Below are 12390 nucleotides of genomic sequence, written 5' to 3'. Positions count from 1 at the left end.
GTTGCTTTCCAAATCTGCTTTCAAAAGAAGCAGAGATGAACATTTAATGAATTTTTTTAATTCCCAAAATACCATCATTCATTTTTAAAAATGACACCACCTCCACTTCCACATCCAACTCCACCACTTGCACCACCACATTCACTACCTCCACAACCACCGCCACCACCACCACCACCACATCCTCCTTCTCCTCATCCTCCACCACCACAACCACAACCACCACCTCCTCCACCTCCTCCACCACCTCCACCACCACCTCCTCCTTCACCTCCACCTCCACCTCCACAACCACCACCACCACCACCACCATCACAACCACCACCTCCTCCAAAACCTCCAAATCCACCACCACCTCCACAACCAACAGCACCACCACCACCACATCCTCCTCCTCCTCATCCTCTGCCACCACCACCTCATCCACCAACTCCACCACCTCCTCCACCACCTCCACCACCACCTCCTCCTCCTCCTCCACACCACCACCACCACCACCACCACCATGTTGCCACTGCCACCACCACCACCACCACCTCCACAATCGCCATCCCCACCACCACCAACTCCACCTTCATCACCACCACCACCTCCACTCCATCACTACAACTACCACCACATGATTAGTACATAACACTTTTAACATCATGTCTATTTTAGTAATTATACATAGTTACAACAATTTTATATTAAAATTTACCAAACGTTTTTTACACTGCTCTTTGTATTAACAGCACTTTAAAAATATTGTTTACCAAACACGGAGCTGCTTTACTTTACAGCTAATTATTTTCAAAGCACAGCAGAAGCAACTTTTTTTAAAAGTGACAGCAATCCCAAACTGGGGTTTACAGTCATTGTTTACATGGAATACATTTATTTCTTTCAATTGTATTTCTGGTTAGTTAAATATATATATATATATATATATATATATATATATATATATATATATTTATTTATTTATTTTTGGCTTGTGTGTTAATATTTTGATATTTTTTAATTTCCTTTTTCCACAAGGAATTAATTATATGTGAATAGGCCTAAGTGGAAACTTAATATTATTTTCTCCTTGTTGCTTTTGGATTTGTAGAGTTTTCCCTTATTTGAACATAAGATTGCAAATATCCCTATAAATTAAAGACATACTTGTTCTCTTCAATTCACACTTTGTTTTCTACACATTCATGATGAAGGACACACTGAACATGGAGGGTTCAACAAAAAGAGAAACGAGAGAAAACCCGAACTCATTCGTCTCAATCGTCCTTGCTCTTGCTGCTCCCAACGCGACCAGTCTTCCACACACCAAAAATGGCACCAAACGCACCCTTTCATTCACCAAAGCGCAAAGTAATTGCAGCCGTAGAGCAAAATTACTCTTGCGACCCAACCCCAACCGGAAGAGAAACAAGAAGCAGCCCCGCCACAACAACATGAAGGAGAACGAGAACACGAAGACAAACACAAACAAGAACAAGAACAAGAACTTGAAGACGAACACGAACATGAACGCAAAAAGAAACGTTGAAGAAGGTGATTCGCATCCATGTTTTGGGACCCCAATGCCATTGATGAGTCTTCTAGCAACAAAGAAAACAACCTATAAGAGGAGTTGATAATAATCTCAATGTTTTTTTAAAATTTTAATTTTAATTATATGAAAATTTTTAGTAGAATGATTTTATTTACATATTAGCCTCTAGACTTGCGGTCACGCTTGTGTTGATTGTTTTTAATTTTTTTTAATTTTTATTTTATCATTATTTATAGAGAATTTTGTTGGGACATTGGTTCATATTTCAATTTTTATTTTCTAATTATTTGAATTTGAATTGAACTATTGTTTTGCGTATTTGTCATTTTGAAGCAATTATTTGAAATTTTAATTATAATAAATCTTAGATGATAAGAATAAATAATACACAATAAAAGAAAGTATACAATTTCTGCTAAAAACACAAATTGAAAGCAAAAAGTAAAGTTCTAAGTGTGTTTTGAAAGAAATAAATAGTTTGATTTTTTTTACCAGAAGAAAGAAAAAATAAAGTTTGATTTTCAATAGCTTGGGTCAAAAGTCGAAAGTCCAAAAAAGGAATGGGCTTTGCTGAATAAGAGTAAAATTATTGTCAAGGACCTATGAGTGCAGCCCAAATCTGATCACATCCAACTATGGTCGTCACCTGAGTCATCCTATACCAAGGCCCTTAGGCCATCTTCAGTTATAGGGCTAAATGTAGTCCAGGGCTAAAAATTTAGCCCCCCAAAATATTAATTTTTTAAAGAATAGTGCAGGGCTAAATTTTTCCATCTCCAGCCATGCAGTGCTATATTTTAAGGTCCTTCATATTTTATTATTTTAGATTTTTAAATTTTTAAAAGAAATAATAATAAAGCCATCAAAGGCAATTAACAAAAATAAAATATTGGAAGGGTTCAAGGGTCTGACCTCCAACGGTCATGACCCAGAATTTTTTATAATTTTTTTAAACAACAAAACATTTAAAAACGTGAAGACATAAATAAATTTTTTTTTAAAAAAAGAAAAGGAAAGGATGGGATTCAATGTTTGAGCTCAACGGTTATGAACAAAGACTTTTTTATTATTATTTTTAAACAACACTTGAAAAGATGGCAAAAGCTGACCACATTTATTTATTTATTTTTTTTAAGGAAAGGATGAGATTCAATGTTTGAGTTCAACGGTTATGAACAAAGACTCTTTTATTATCTTTTTAAACAACACTTGAAAAGATGCAAAAGCTGACCACATTTATTATTTTATAAAAAAAAAGAAAATAAAAAAAAAAGGGAGTGAGTAGGTATGGATTCCAACGGTCATTGCCAACAAGAAACATTCAAATAGCTTTTAAAACTCTATATATATCCAGCTTTTAATAAGGCAAGTTGGGGAGTGCTTTAATATTTGGTGATTGAAAAGCACATGGTGGGGTCTACTATGAATTTGGCTTAGGCCAAAGCTGGGCTACATTTGGCCCGGTTGGAGGGCTAAAGGACCAAATGTGGCCCTCCAAATTTGGCCCTCCAAATTTGGCCAAAATTTTATTTAGCCCATGACTAGAGATGGGTTTTGCATTAATTTTAGTCTATATTTGGGATATAGCCATCTCCAGCCATAGGACTAAATGTAGTCCTAGGCTAAAAATTTAGCCCCCCAAAATATTAATTTTTTAAAGAATAGTGCAGGGCTAAATTTTTCCATCTCCAGCCATGCAGGGCTATATTTTAGGGTCCTTCATATTTTATTATTTTGATAAAAACTATGGTACAACACTCATACATTCCACAACTATATATTGTTTAATTTAATTAAACTACTGTTTAATATATTGTTTATAATTTTTTTTTAAACAACACTTGAAAAGATTTGAAAAGCTAACCATATTTATTATTAATTTTTTTTTTTAAAAAGGGAGTGGTTAGGTCCAACGGTCATTTTAAAAATCTGACTACAAATTTGAAAAGCTGACTATTTTTATTATTTTAAAAATCTATATAGATCCAGCAGATGTAGCGTCCTATGGATAGATGGCAGTTGAAAAGCAGATTATGGGTCCCACTACAAATTTGGCCCATTCCTAAAGCTGGGCTACATATGGCTTGGTTGGAGGGCTAAAGGGCCAAATGCGGCCCTCCAAATTTGGCCAAAATTTTGTTTAGCCCATGACTGGAGATGGTTTTGGTATTAATTGAGGGCTATATTTAGGAAATAGACCATGACTGGAGATGGCCTTAGTGCCCTATTTCTTAATCATTGGATCAAATTGGTTAGTTTGATTCAAGTATTAATTTTACCGAACCGCCCCCGCAAATAGCTCTTTCGCAAATTCATGATGTTCAAAAGCTTCTGGACCAGTTTGAAGCGGGAGGCTAAAGGATAGATAATGCTTAAGCTAATTTAGGACATAACTCCTGTCATTCTTGTGTATGGCTTTCTAATTTTTCTTATTTTTTGTATGTATCTAGATTTTCTGTTGTAATTTGTTTTCTTGATAAACAAATTATCACATACGTTTAGTCTTGCCCCCAATGACTACAACAGTGAATATAGTGTCAATGAGTTTTTAATTTTTTTTTTTCTTCTAGAACAAGGAGGAAAACATAATCGATGCAAAATCTCATCCAAGGAATAGCAACTACATCTGCAACAATCATGGCCTCACAAACACACATGCCCAATCTTAACCTCAACTAGTCCAACAAGATGATAGATGTCCTGAGTGATTCGTGTCCTGACAGGCATCAAGGCCTATCTCCGGCTCAAATTCTTAATCTCTACATTTAGATAGTGTGAATTTACCCGTATTTCATTACATTTAGACAATAATAATAATTTAACGACCTAAAACATGACACGTCAAACTCCTAATGTCTTTGAGCGCAAGATTATTAGAATGTCTTTGAGTCCCAGGCCACTTTTCTCTCAACTAAAGCCAAGTTGCATACCAAGGGCCCCCCGGAAGGAGAAGGAAGAGGCTGTAAAACAACCAGGTCCCTTAGGCCTCCATCCTGCCATTCCCCTCAAGCGACTGTACACTCATCGTCACCATTTTCACTATCCAAGTCTTTTCAGCTATATAAGATTTGACATTAGAGTCATCTCGATCAAGTGGTTTTCAATTAACCAGAATCAATTTTCTGCATAAGCTGATTTCCAGTCTTTCGGAAGCTTTGATTTTGAGCTTGTTGTGCCTGTAGATATTTTCAGATTTTGTGGTAGGCAAAAAATTTCTTTTCCACTTTTGTATTCAACAAGCACGATGATGTAAATGCAACCATGAACATTGAGGGGAGAGGGGGGCCTTTTTCACAGAAAAGATAAGCACGGAATGAGACAGTATGAACAGTATATCTGCCTGGATAACGGAATATAACACAGAGAGAGAGAGAGAGTATTGTTTTTCAACTCCTGTTTTCTTTTTCATTTCATAAAATTCATCATGTACTTTCATATGGAAAAGCCGCAAAGGTTGCAGGTTGAAGCAGAACCACTGAAACAAGCACACCATAGGACTGATAGCATAACTAAATCAACCCTGGTATAACCAAAGAACTTAAAAGACAAAACAAATTGTGGAGGGCTTCACTAACAATATCCACTGAGGGGCATGATGAAGGTTGCATACCCTAGACCAAATGCTGATCCTGCATGAGTACAAAAACAGTGGTTTACTCTTCAAGACCCGGTTCCATTGTCTGGACTGGTGGGGCTGTAACTACGGCCAGACTCAGGTCAGGAGAGACAGAATCAGCAGATTTTTCTCGGATCTCCCTGTACTCTTGACAAATGGCACACAAATGGCAGAAAAAATGAGTGACAAAGTCTCCACATGGTGCTTCCTACAAAATGAAATCACAAGAAATGATAAGCCCTAGTGAAGCCACAAAACTCGACTTAAGAAGTTGTCCCACAAAGTTTGTAATCCGTGACCTTTCCCCCCAAATTACTTTGAAGTTATACAATAAACTATTCATAAATCCCACATTGGGAATTTGAAGCCTTGCATGACAATATAAAAATGAAGAGGCTTGTATATTGTCATGCAAGGCCACGAATTGCCAATTGCCAATTGGGTTAAGATGCCTTTGATTGCGACTCAGGCCCAACATGTCACCCAATAAATATCACATCTTTGGAAATCATTTTCTGTAACCTCTAATGAAACTGAAACAGAATTGGCCATCAAAGGCAACCCAAGCTAATTGAAATGGGATTATCTCTTAAAGGAAAAGAGCAAAAAAAAAAAAAAAAAAGGGAGAGTTCTTCTAATAAAGAAAAGAACAAGCATGTATAAAATATATTCACTTTTTTATATTTCTAAAGGGCCACTTATTTGGGATTTCTCAAACCCTCAAGCATATACAAAATCAATTTTTTCACTATTAACAATCTATAGCCTGGAAAACTGATAAACAATGCTATACCTGAAGATTATACTTTGATCTTAGGGTCCTGCGGTAGCCACAAGCATAACATGCAACAAAGCATCCCGGTACTCCCAAAACAAGACCCTCAGTCAATAAGCAGCAGACGGTATTAACGAGTACCCACAAAATAAAATGAGTCATGCATGATCCTATGAATGTCCCAGAACCCAGAAATTCTGCATTCTTTCCGAATAAAAAGCAAGGAAAAAATAGACCTATACAACCTGTACAAAACAAAAATAAGCAATTAGATGATCATTGTTGGCTTGGGGTCACAGTGATATTTGTGTAACTGACCAAAATTCAAATGTTGCTCCTGAGTATTATGCGTTATCATGATAAACGAAAAGAAACAAGTCATATTATACTCAGTCCACCTAATTCCCATTTTCTTCACTACTAACAACACCAACTATTTACCAACAGCCAATGCTTTATCTCACATCAGACCGGATTTCATGTCTTCAAAATCAGATTTAAATTACTTAAGATGTGAATCTTATAAATAATATTTACCCAAATTTATCTCCAAAAATTCAAGGGGTTTGCTTTTATAAATGTATTAATAAATAAAAATTGGGAGACCAACTCTTTTTTCGTAACTTTATGGTCCCTACAGTATTGGTGGGTGATGGTAATTATGGGTGCCATGGTAATCAAGGGAAAGACTGCAAGAGAAATTACTCATCGGACACAAGGAAATGGTTAGCCGAATCTTACAGGTTTTCAGAGCTAGCAACACTGGAATGTTAGAAATAAACGAGAAACATTTCTCTTATGCATAAACTGCTAAACATGGGGACCAATAAAGAGCTATATCATCCATGATGTTAACTAGCCAATTTAAGGTAGTTTAAATTGGCCCAAACTGGAAACTCAAAATATTGCTGCGTGAATAAGCATGCAAAGCCAAACGATATGCAAAGCTTACTAGCTTATGAGCTACTATATCTTGATATAAAAGTCCAAGCCTTCATTTGGAACTTCTATATTTTATGTAACTTGCATATCGATGATTGAACTATTATGCTTTAACTTGAGTCAGTCGAACCTACAGTTTCTTAAAGCTGCTTCCTTTCTTTGTAATGTCTTCTAAATAATACAAAATGAATACCAGCCACAAATTCAGACACAATAGACGTCCACCACATAATGTAGAGTGCTCAGAGAACGTTAAGCACATAGCAAGCTAAAAGCTAAGCATATATTATTGTATGGTTAGTTAAATAATTGAACTCATATCCTAGACTTTCTAAGAAAGTCCTAAGAAAATGAAGTATGACAAGCACAAGCTAATTTTTTTTTTCCCTAATCAAGAGGCACCTTCATTTTTTTTTCCTTCTGATAAATCAAGGTCACAAGGCAGAAAGTAGCGTACAGCTCTGCATATCGTCACAGCATGCGCAGATTCCAGAAGACCATTGTACAGGCCCATCAACACTGTTTTGCTGCTTGGGGGGGTCTTCATTTCGCAAAACAATTGCCGATTCAGAATCCGACATCCCTAAAGGAATGTACGCCGGTGGGTCATAACTGCTTTGGCTCTTCATCTTTCTCTTGTGACCCAAATGATCTGTACCCAGTAACCCAAAGCATAAACAAGAGAGAAACTGAGTCAATAAATGTGCAAAGAGACCACAATGGCAATCCCATACATCTCAACCAGCAACAAATACTCTTCTATTAAGCATTACCCAATAAGCCCAAAGGGGAAACAAATACAATGCGACATAACATGAGGAACCGTGCCCTCCACAACAAGAGTCTAATGCGAAGATTTACGATTAACAACTACTTCTAAGTGCTAAGATTGAAAACTCTGAGTAACAAATTGAACGCAACCAATAAAATCAAGCAGGGCAGAAAAAAAATCGAATTTCAAACACAAAATTTGAGATTTAGTTCCTGCTTCAAGATAATAAATCAAACTACGCTATGAATAAAAAAAAATACAACACCAACAACGAAGGCAGAAGGGAAACACTATAACAAAGCATTAACAGATGGTTTAACAAATTCTAGTAAAGAAAATTGAAAGCGAAGAACAGCAATGACATTTGAAACCATTAAAAGAAAATTATGAAAAATGGTAAGAAATCGAAGAAACAAAGAATCGAAGAAAGAAAGATCCATACCCGCCTCTTTCTGTCGGTGAGTGAAGAAAATGGTAGCAGAAAAAGTCACCCTTTTCTGTTGCTGAGAAAGAGAAAATAACGAGAGCCATCCGGGCCCGAGTCGACATGGGGCTTGCTTACGTTTGCTTAGATACCCATTTTGGGCCTTGGTTAGACATCGTCACTGATATGCATATCTGGAATTCCCGTTTGCACCCAATCTCTATCGGGAGCTTCTATAGTGAGGGGAAAGTTAGAAGGGGTTTTTTTGAGGGGTATGTTAGAGCCATTGGATTTCATCCAACGGTGAGTTTTTAAAAGAGGGTGCATGTAGAACCGGGTTGAAATCTGACCCGTTGGAAACCCAACTTCAGTTGAAGATATTTCCCTCTCTGAAAAATTCAAGAACACAATCCTCTGTTTTTGAATGTAACGCAAACCCAGAATTAGAAAGATCCAAAGCTCCCAAACCCTATAGTCGCTCCATTGTCATCAGCTCCTTGGGAGGCCTGCGATCTATGGCATCCTCGGTATGACGATTAATGGCTCTTATCTAGCTATTGCCCTGTTTTGATTCTATGGCTGAAGTGAAAACCCCTTCTCTTTTTCGTTCAGCACACGAGATTCCAAATGAAAGCAAAGTAGCATATCTGGTTCTGTAGCTAGACGCCGCAGCAGCATTTGTTCCTCGATTGTGGTAGAGATGGAGTCTCCACTACCAAAGAGTCTTCTCTAATGTCCACCACATTCTCTTAAGCTGATTGACTTCGGAGCTCTCGCTTGAGTTTGAGAGGTAAGTTTACTGTTGCTGGATTGATTTTATTGGGTTTGGTTTGTTTTTTGTGAGGGTGAGAAATTCGTCATTTGAGGCATCAATAATGCGTCATTTCTGCGGTCAATAATGTGTTATTCTGCCGTCAATAATGCGTCAGTTTTCTGTCAATAATGCGTCATTTCCTTATGAATATTCAATATATTTAGTTGATTGTTTTTTGTGGGGGTGGGAAATTATAAAATGTAGGTAAAAGATCCTAAACTTAGGCTTAATGGCATTAGGAGTAAGCATTTGGAGAGGATATTGGGAGAAGTTCTGTAATTGCTGGTTTGAATTACATTTGTGTTCTTAGTTGAACATGTTGGTTCTAATGTTATTTTTTCCAGATTATTGCACAAGAGATGACGTAACTATTATTAAATTTTGTGTAATAATGGCTCTTACAAATAAGCTAGGCTATGCGTCTTTTTTGTGTCAATTTGGGCGATGTTTATTGTAAGTGGAATGCATTGATATGTTGTAATGCAGTAATGATTGATTAATGAATTAATATTTGCTATGCAGTGATTTAGAAGTAGTTCAAAAATATATGTGGGTAAAATGTCTGGGGGCTCAGAGAGTGATGACTGTGTAACAGCTAATGGGATGGTTTACATTCCTGAAGTAAGAAATGAGGAAACACCAGCGGTTGGGATGAAGTTCGACTCGCTTGACCTCGCTTATAATTTCTATAACAGATATGCATTCTTGGCTGGCTTTGGTATTCGACTTCATTCCAGCTTTCGGGGGACATATAAGAAAGAGATTCTGAGGAAAGAATTTGTTTGTTGCAAACAAGGTGCATACAGGAAAGATGAAACTCGGGAGAGAAAAAGACAGCGGGGAATAAGTAGATGCAATTGCAAAGCTAAGATTGTGGTTGTGAAGACAAATGGGAGCAAGAAGTATGCCATCTCTCTTTTTGCAGAGGGACACAATCATAAGATGACAGCCTCAGAAAGAGTGCATTTATTGAGATCACACCGTCGTATTTCGGATTCTACAAAAGTACTTACAAAACAGTTGGGTTCGGTTAATATCCCCATTCATCAAAAGGTAAGTATTTTCGAGGTGCAATCCGGAGGAATGGATAAAATCGGTTTTATCAAAAAGGATATTTACAATCTTGAATGTAGTGTGAATGGGAAGCTGAGGAACCACGATGTTGAACTAGTGACCGAGTATTTTATGGCTGAACAGAAAAAAAATGAGGCTTTTTATTTCAAGATTGAGGGAGATGGCGAAGACAGGTTTAGTCGATGTTTTTGGGCAGATGCAACTTCTAGACGGGCATACCGGTTGTATGGAGATGTTGTTGTATTCGATACCACATTCAACACGAATCGATACGACTTGACATTTGCACCAATATTGGGAGTTAATAACCATGGTCAGACAATTGTCTTAGCATGCACATTTTTGAGCAAGGAAACGACTGAGTCGTTTATTTGGATGTTTGAGGAGTTTAAGAAAGCCATGCAAGGTGGCGAACCTAAAACGATCATTACAGATCAAGATGCGGCCATCACCAGAGCGATTTCAATAGCCTTCCCGACTACATTTCATCGGCTTTGCATATGGCACATCACATCAAAGTTCCATGTTAAGTTACCACATTCTGCTTATAAGGAGTATTGGCGTGAATTTCAGAAAGCCATATGGGATACTGACAATAAGGATGAGTTTGATGCAAAGTGGAATATTCTGGTTACAAAGGCTGGTTTGACTGACCATCAATGGCTAAGTTCAATGTTTGATTTAAGGGAATCTTGGGTTCCAGCCTACGCACAAGACTTTTTTGCCGCTGGAATGTCAAGCAGCCAAAGAGCGGAAGGTTCTCATGCTTTCTTCAAGCAATACATATCAAGGAGAAATTCGTTGATGGATTTCATAATACGATTTGAGAGGGCACTTTCCCATCAACGTCAAAAAGAGTTAGCTGCTGATCACGTAGATGCATTTGAAGTGGCTCAATGTATTCTACCAATGCCAATGAACAAACAAATGGCTACCTTGTACACAAGGGCAATGTTTCAAAAGTTTGAGAAAGAACTAATACAAAGTACAGCATGTTTCCTAGAGCTCAAAACAGAGGATGCTTCAAAAGTTGTCTTTAATGTGAGCGAAAGGAAAAATTGGCAAACAAGAGTGGCAGAAGTCGTATATGTCAAAGATTCTGACCACACATCGTGTAGCTGCAAAAAATTTGAATTTGTTGGGATTATTTGCAAGCACATCCTAGCATTGTTCAGAAGGGACCAGATTGAATATATGCCCGATAAATATATTTTGAAAAGGTGGAAGAAAACTACGAAAGCTGGATTGGTGTCAGATGCAAATGGCAACGAAATTAAAGACTCTGCAGATCCTGGTCTTTTAATAAAGCGGAGTACAATGTCCCGACTTGCTTCAGATGTGGTTGAGGATGCATTAATGTGTGAAGAAGGATGTAAGCTAGTGTCAGAGACTCTAAAAAGTTTGCGGGTGAAGTTGAAGTTGTTGAAGGATGGACCAAGTAATAACGAAGTTGGAGGGTCTAGCTCTCAAACACAATATATGAAAGACCCTAAGAGAGTAAGGTGCAAAGGAAGGTGGAAACAAGTAACGGGAGCAAAGGAAAAGCCAATGAAGCGAGGGATTCGACACTGTCGGGAGTGTGGAGACATTGGTCATGATAGAAGACAATGCCCAAGAAATTTGAACACACCGTAAGATGTTAAAACTATTTATAATAACACCTAAAATTTGAATAGTTAAATTTTTTATGTGCTTGTGTTTGGTGTTTATGCAGGACATCACCGTCAAACAATGAGGAATCAACTCCAATAGATCTCAGTGACCCATTATTCGATGAATTTTACAGGATGCACGGACCTACCGAATGATTTATGTTTGTATTATACAAAGGCCGGTTGTTATGAAGGCTAATGATCAGGTTAAGTTTTCTATATGCAGTTTTATTTTATTTGTTTGTTCATGTCCACTGCTAATTGAAATGGAAATTTGGTTGGTTTACTTCTTGCATGAAATTTGGACACATGTTAATTTTACATGTCTTCTCCCTATTTGGAAATTTTCATAGACATTTGATAAAGTATCAAATTTTGAGTTTTGTGAAGAAGCAATGACTTTTACCATGTACAATGGGTAGTTTATGCTGAATTATGAACGAGTGACACAGATTCATTGATTATATCACAGGGTAATGTAGCATTTCCAGCAGGGAGCTGTTGTTTCCATCAGCAGTAATGATTTCCAGCACGAATCATTTCTAGCAACACTAATCATTTACAGCAGCAACCAATTTTTCCTAATGTTATGTTCTAGTGCTTGACTGGTTATTAAGATCTGACCTTGACTATGAAGCAATATTGGTGCACGATTTTGTAAACATTCGTACCTGAAGGATACTTGAAATTTGCACTATGTTGGAACACAATGATTAGAAATCAGCGTGTAAAATACAAACTACAATACAACATCTTCTATGCATGATAAGTACATTGCAGCTAA

The 12390-nt window shown here is 37.3% G+C and overlaps 2 protein-coding genes across 4 annotated transcripts; one reads left to right on the top strand and one right to left on the bottom strand.

Moving 5' to 3' along the window:
- Positions 1-4916: 4916 nt before the first annotated feature.
- On the bottom strand, positions 4917-8215 carry LOC110769720 (PLAC8 family protein). Of its 2 annotated transcripts, none has more exons than XM_021973750.2 (4): positions 8085-8215; positions 7273-7522; positions 5947-6173; positions 4917-5361 (listed from the first exon to the last, which is right to left on the bottom strand). In XM_021973750.2, the coding sequence occupies exons 2-4, from the start codon at positions 7415-7417 to the stop codon at positions 5191-5193; spliced, it is 543 nt and encodes a 180-aa protein (XP_021829442.1). In that variant the 5' UTR covers positions 7418-7522; positions 8085-8215; the 3' UTR covers positions 4917-5190. The 2 variants fall into 2 exon arrangements, with proteins under 2 accessions (XP_021829442.1, XP_021829441.1); XM_021973749.2 differs by having other exon boundaries at positions 7328-7522.
- A 1121-nt stretch (positions 8216-9336) lies between these two features.
- LOC110769724 (protein FAR1-RELATED SEQUENCE 5-like) lies at positions 9337-12390 on the top strand. Of its 2 annotated transcripts, XR_015825772.1 has the most exons (3): positions 9337-11585; positions 11669-11812; positions 12079-12390. XR_015825772.1 is itself a non-coding variant. In XM_088244453.1 (2 exons), exons 1-2 carry the CDS (start codon positions 9439-9441, stop codon positions 11760-11762), a joined length of 2241 nt encoding a protein of 746 aa, XP_088100579.1. In that variant the 5' UTR covers positions 9337-9438; the 3' UTR covers positions 11763-12390. The 2 variants fall into 2 exon arrangements, 1 of the variants encoding a protein (XP_088100579.1); XM_088244453.1 differs by having other exon boundaries at positions 11669-12390.

This window comes from Prunus avium, chromosome 7 (assembly GCF_965620075.1).
Source record: "Prunus avium chromosome 7, drPruAviu1.hap1.1, whole genome shotgun sequence".
NCBI lineage: Eukaryota > Viridiplantae > Streptophyta > Magnoliopsida > Rosales > Rosaceae > Prunus > Prunus avium.
Note: the sequence above shows the minus strand (reverse complement) of the source record. Positions and strands in the feature narration are given on the sequence as shown.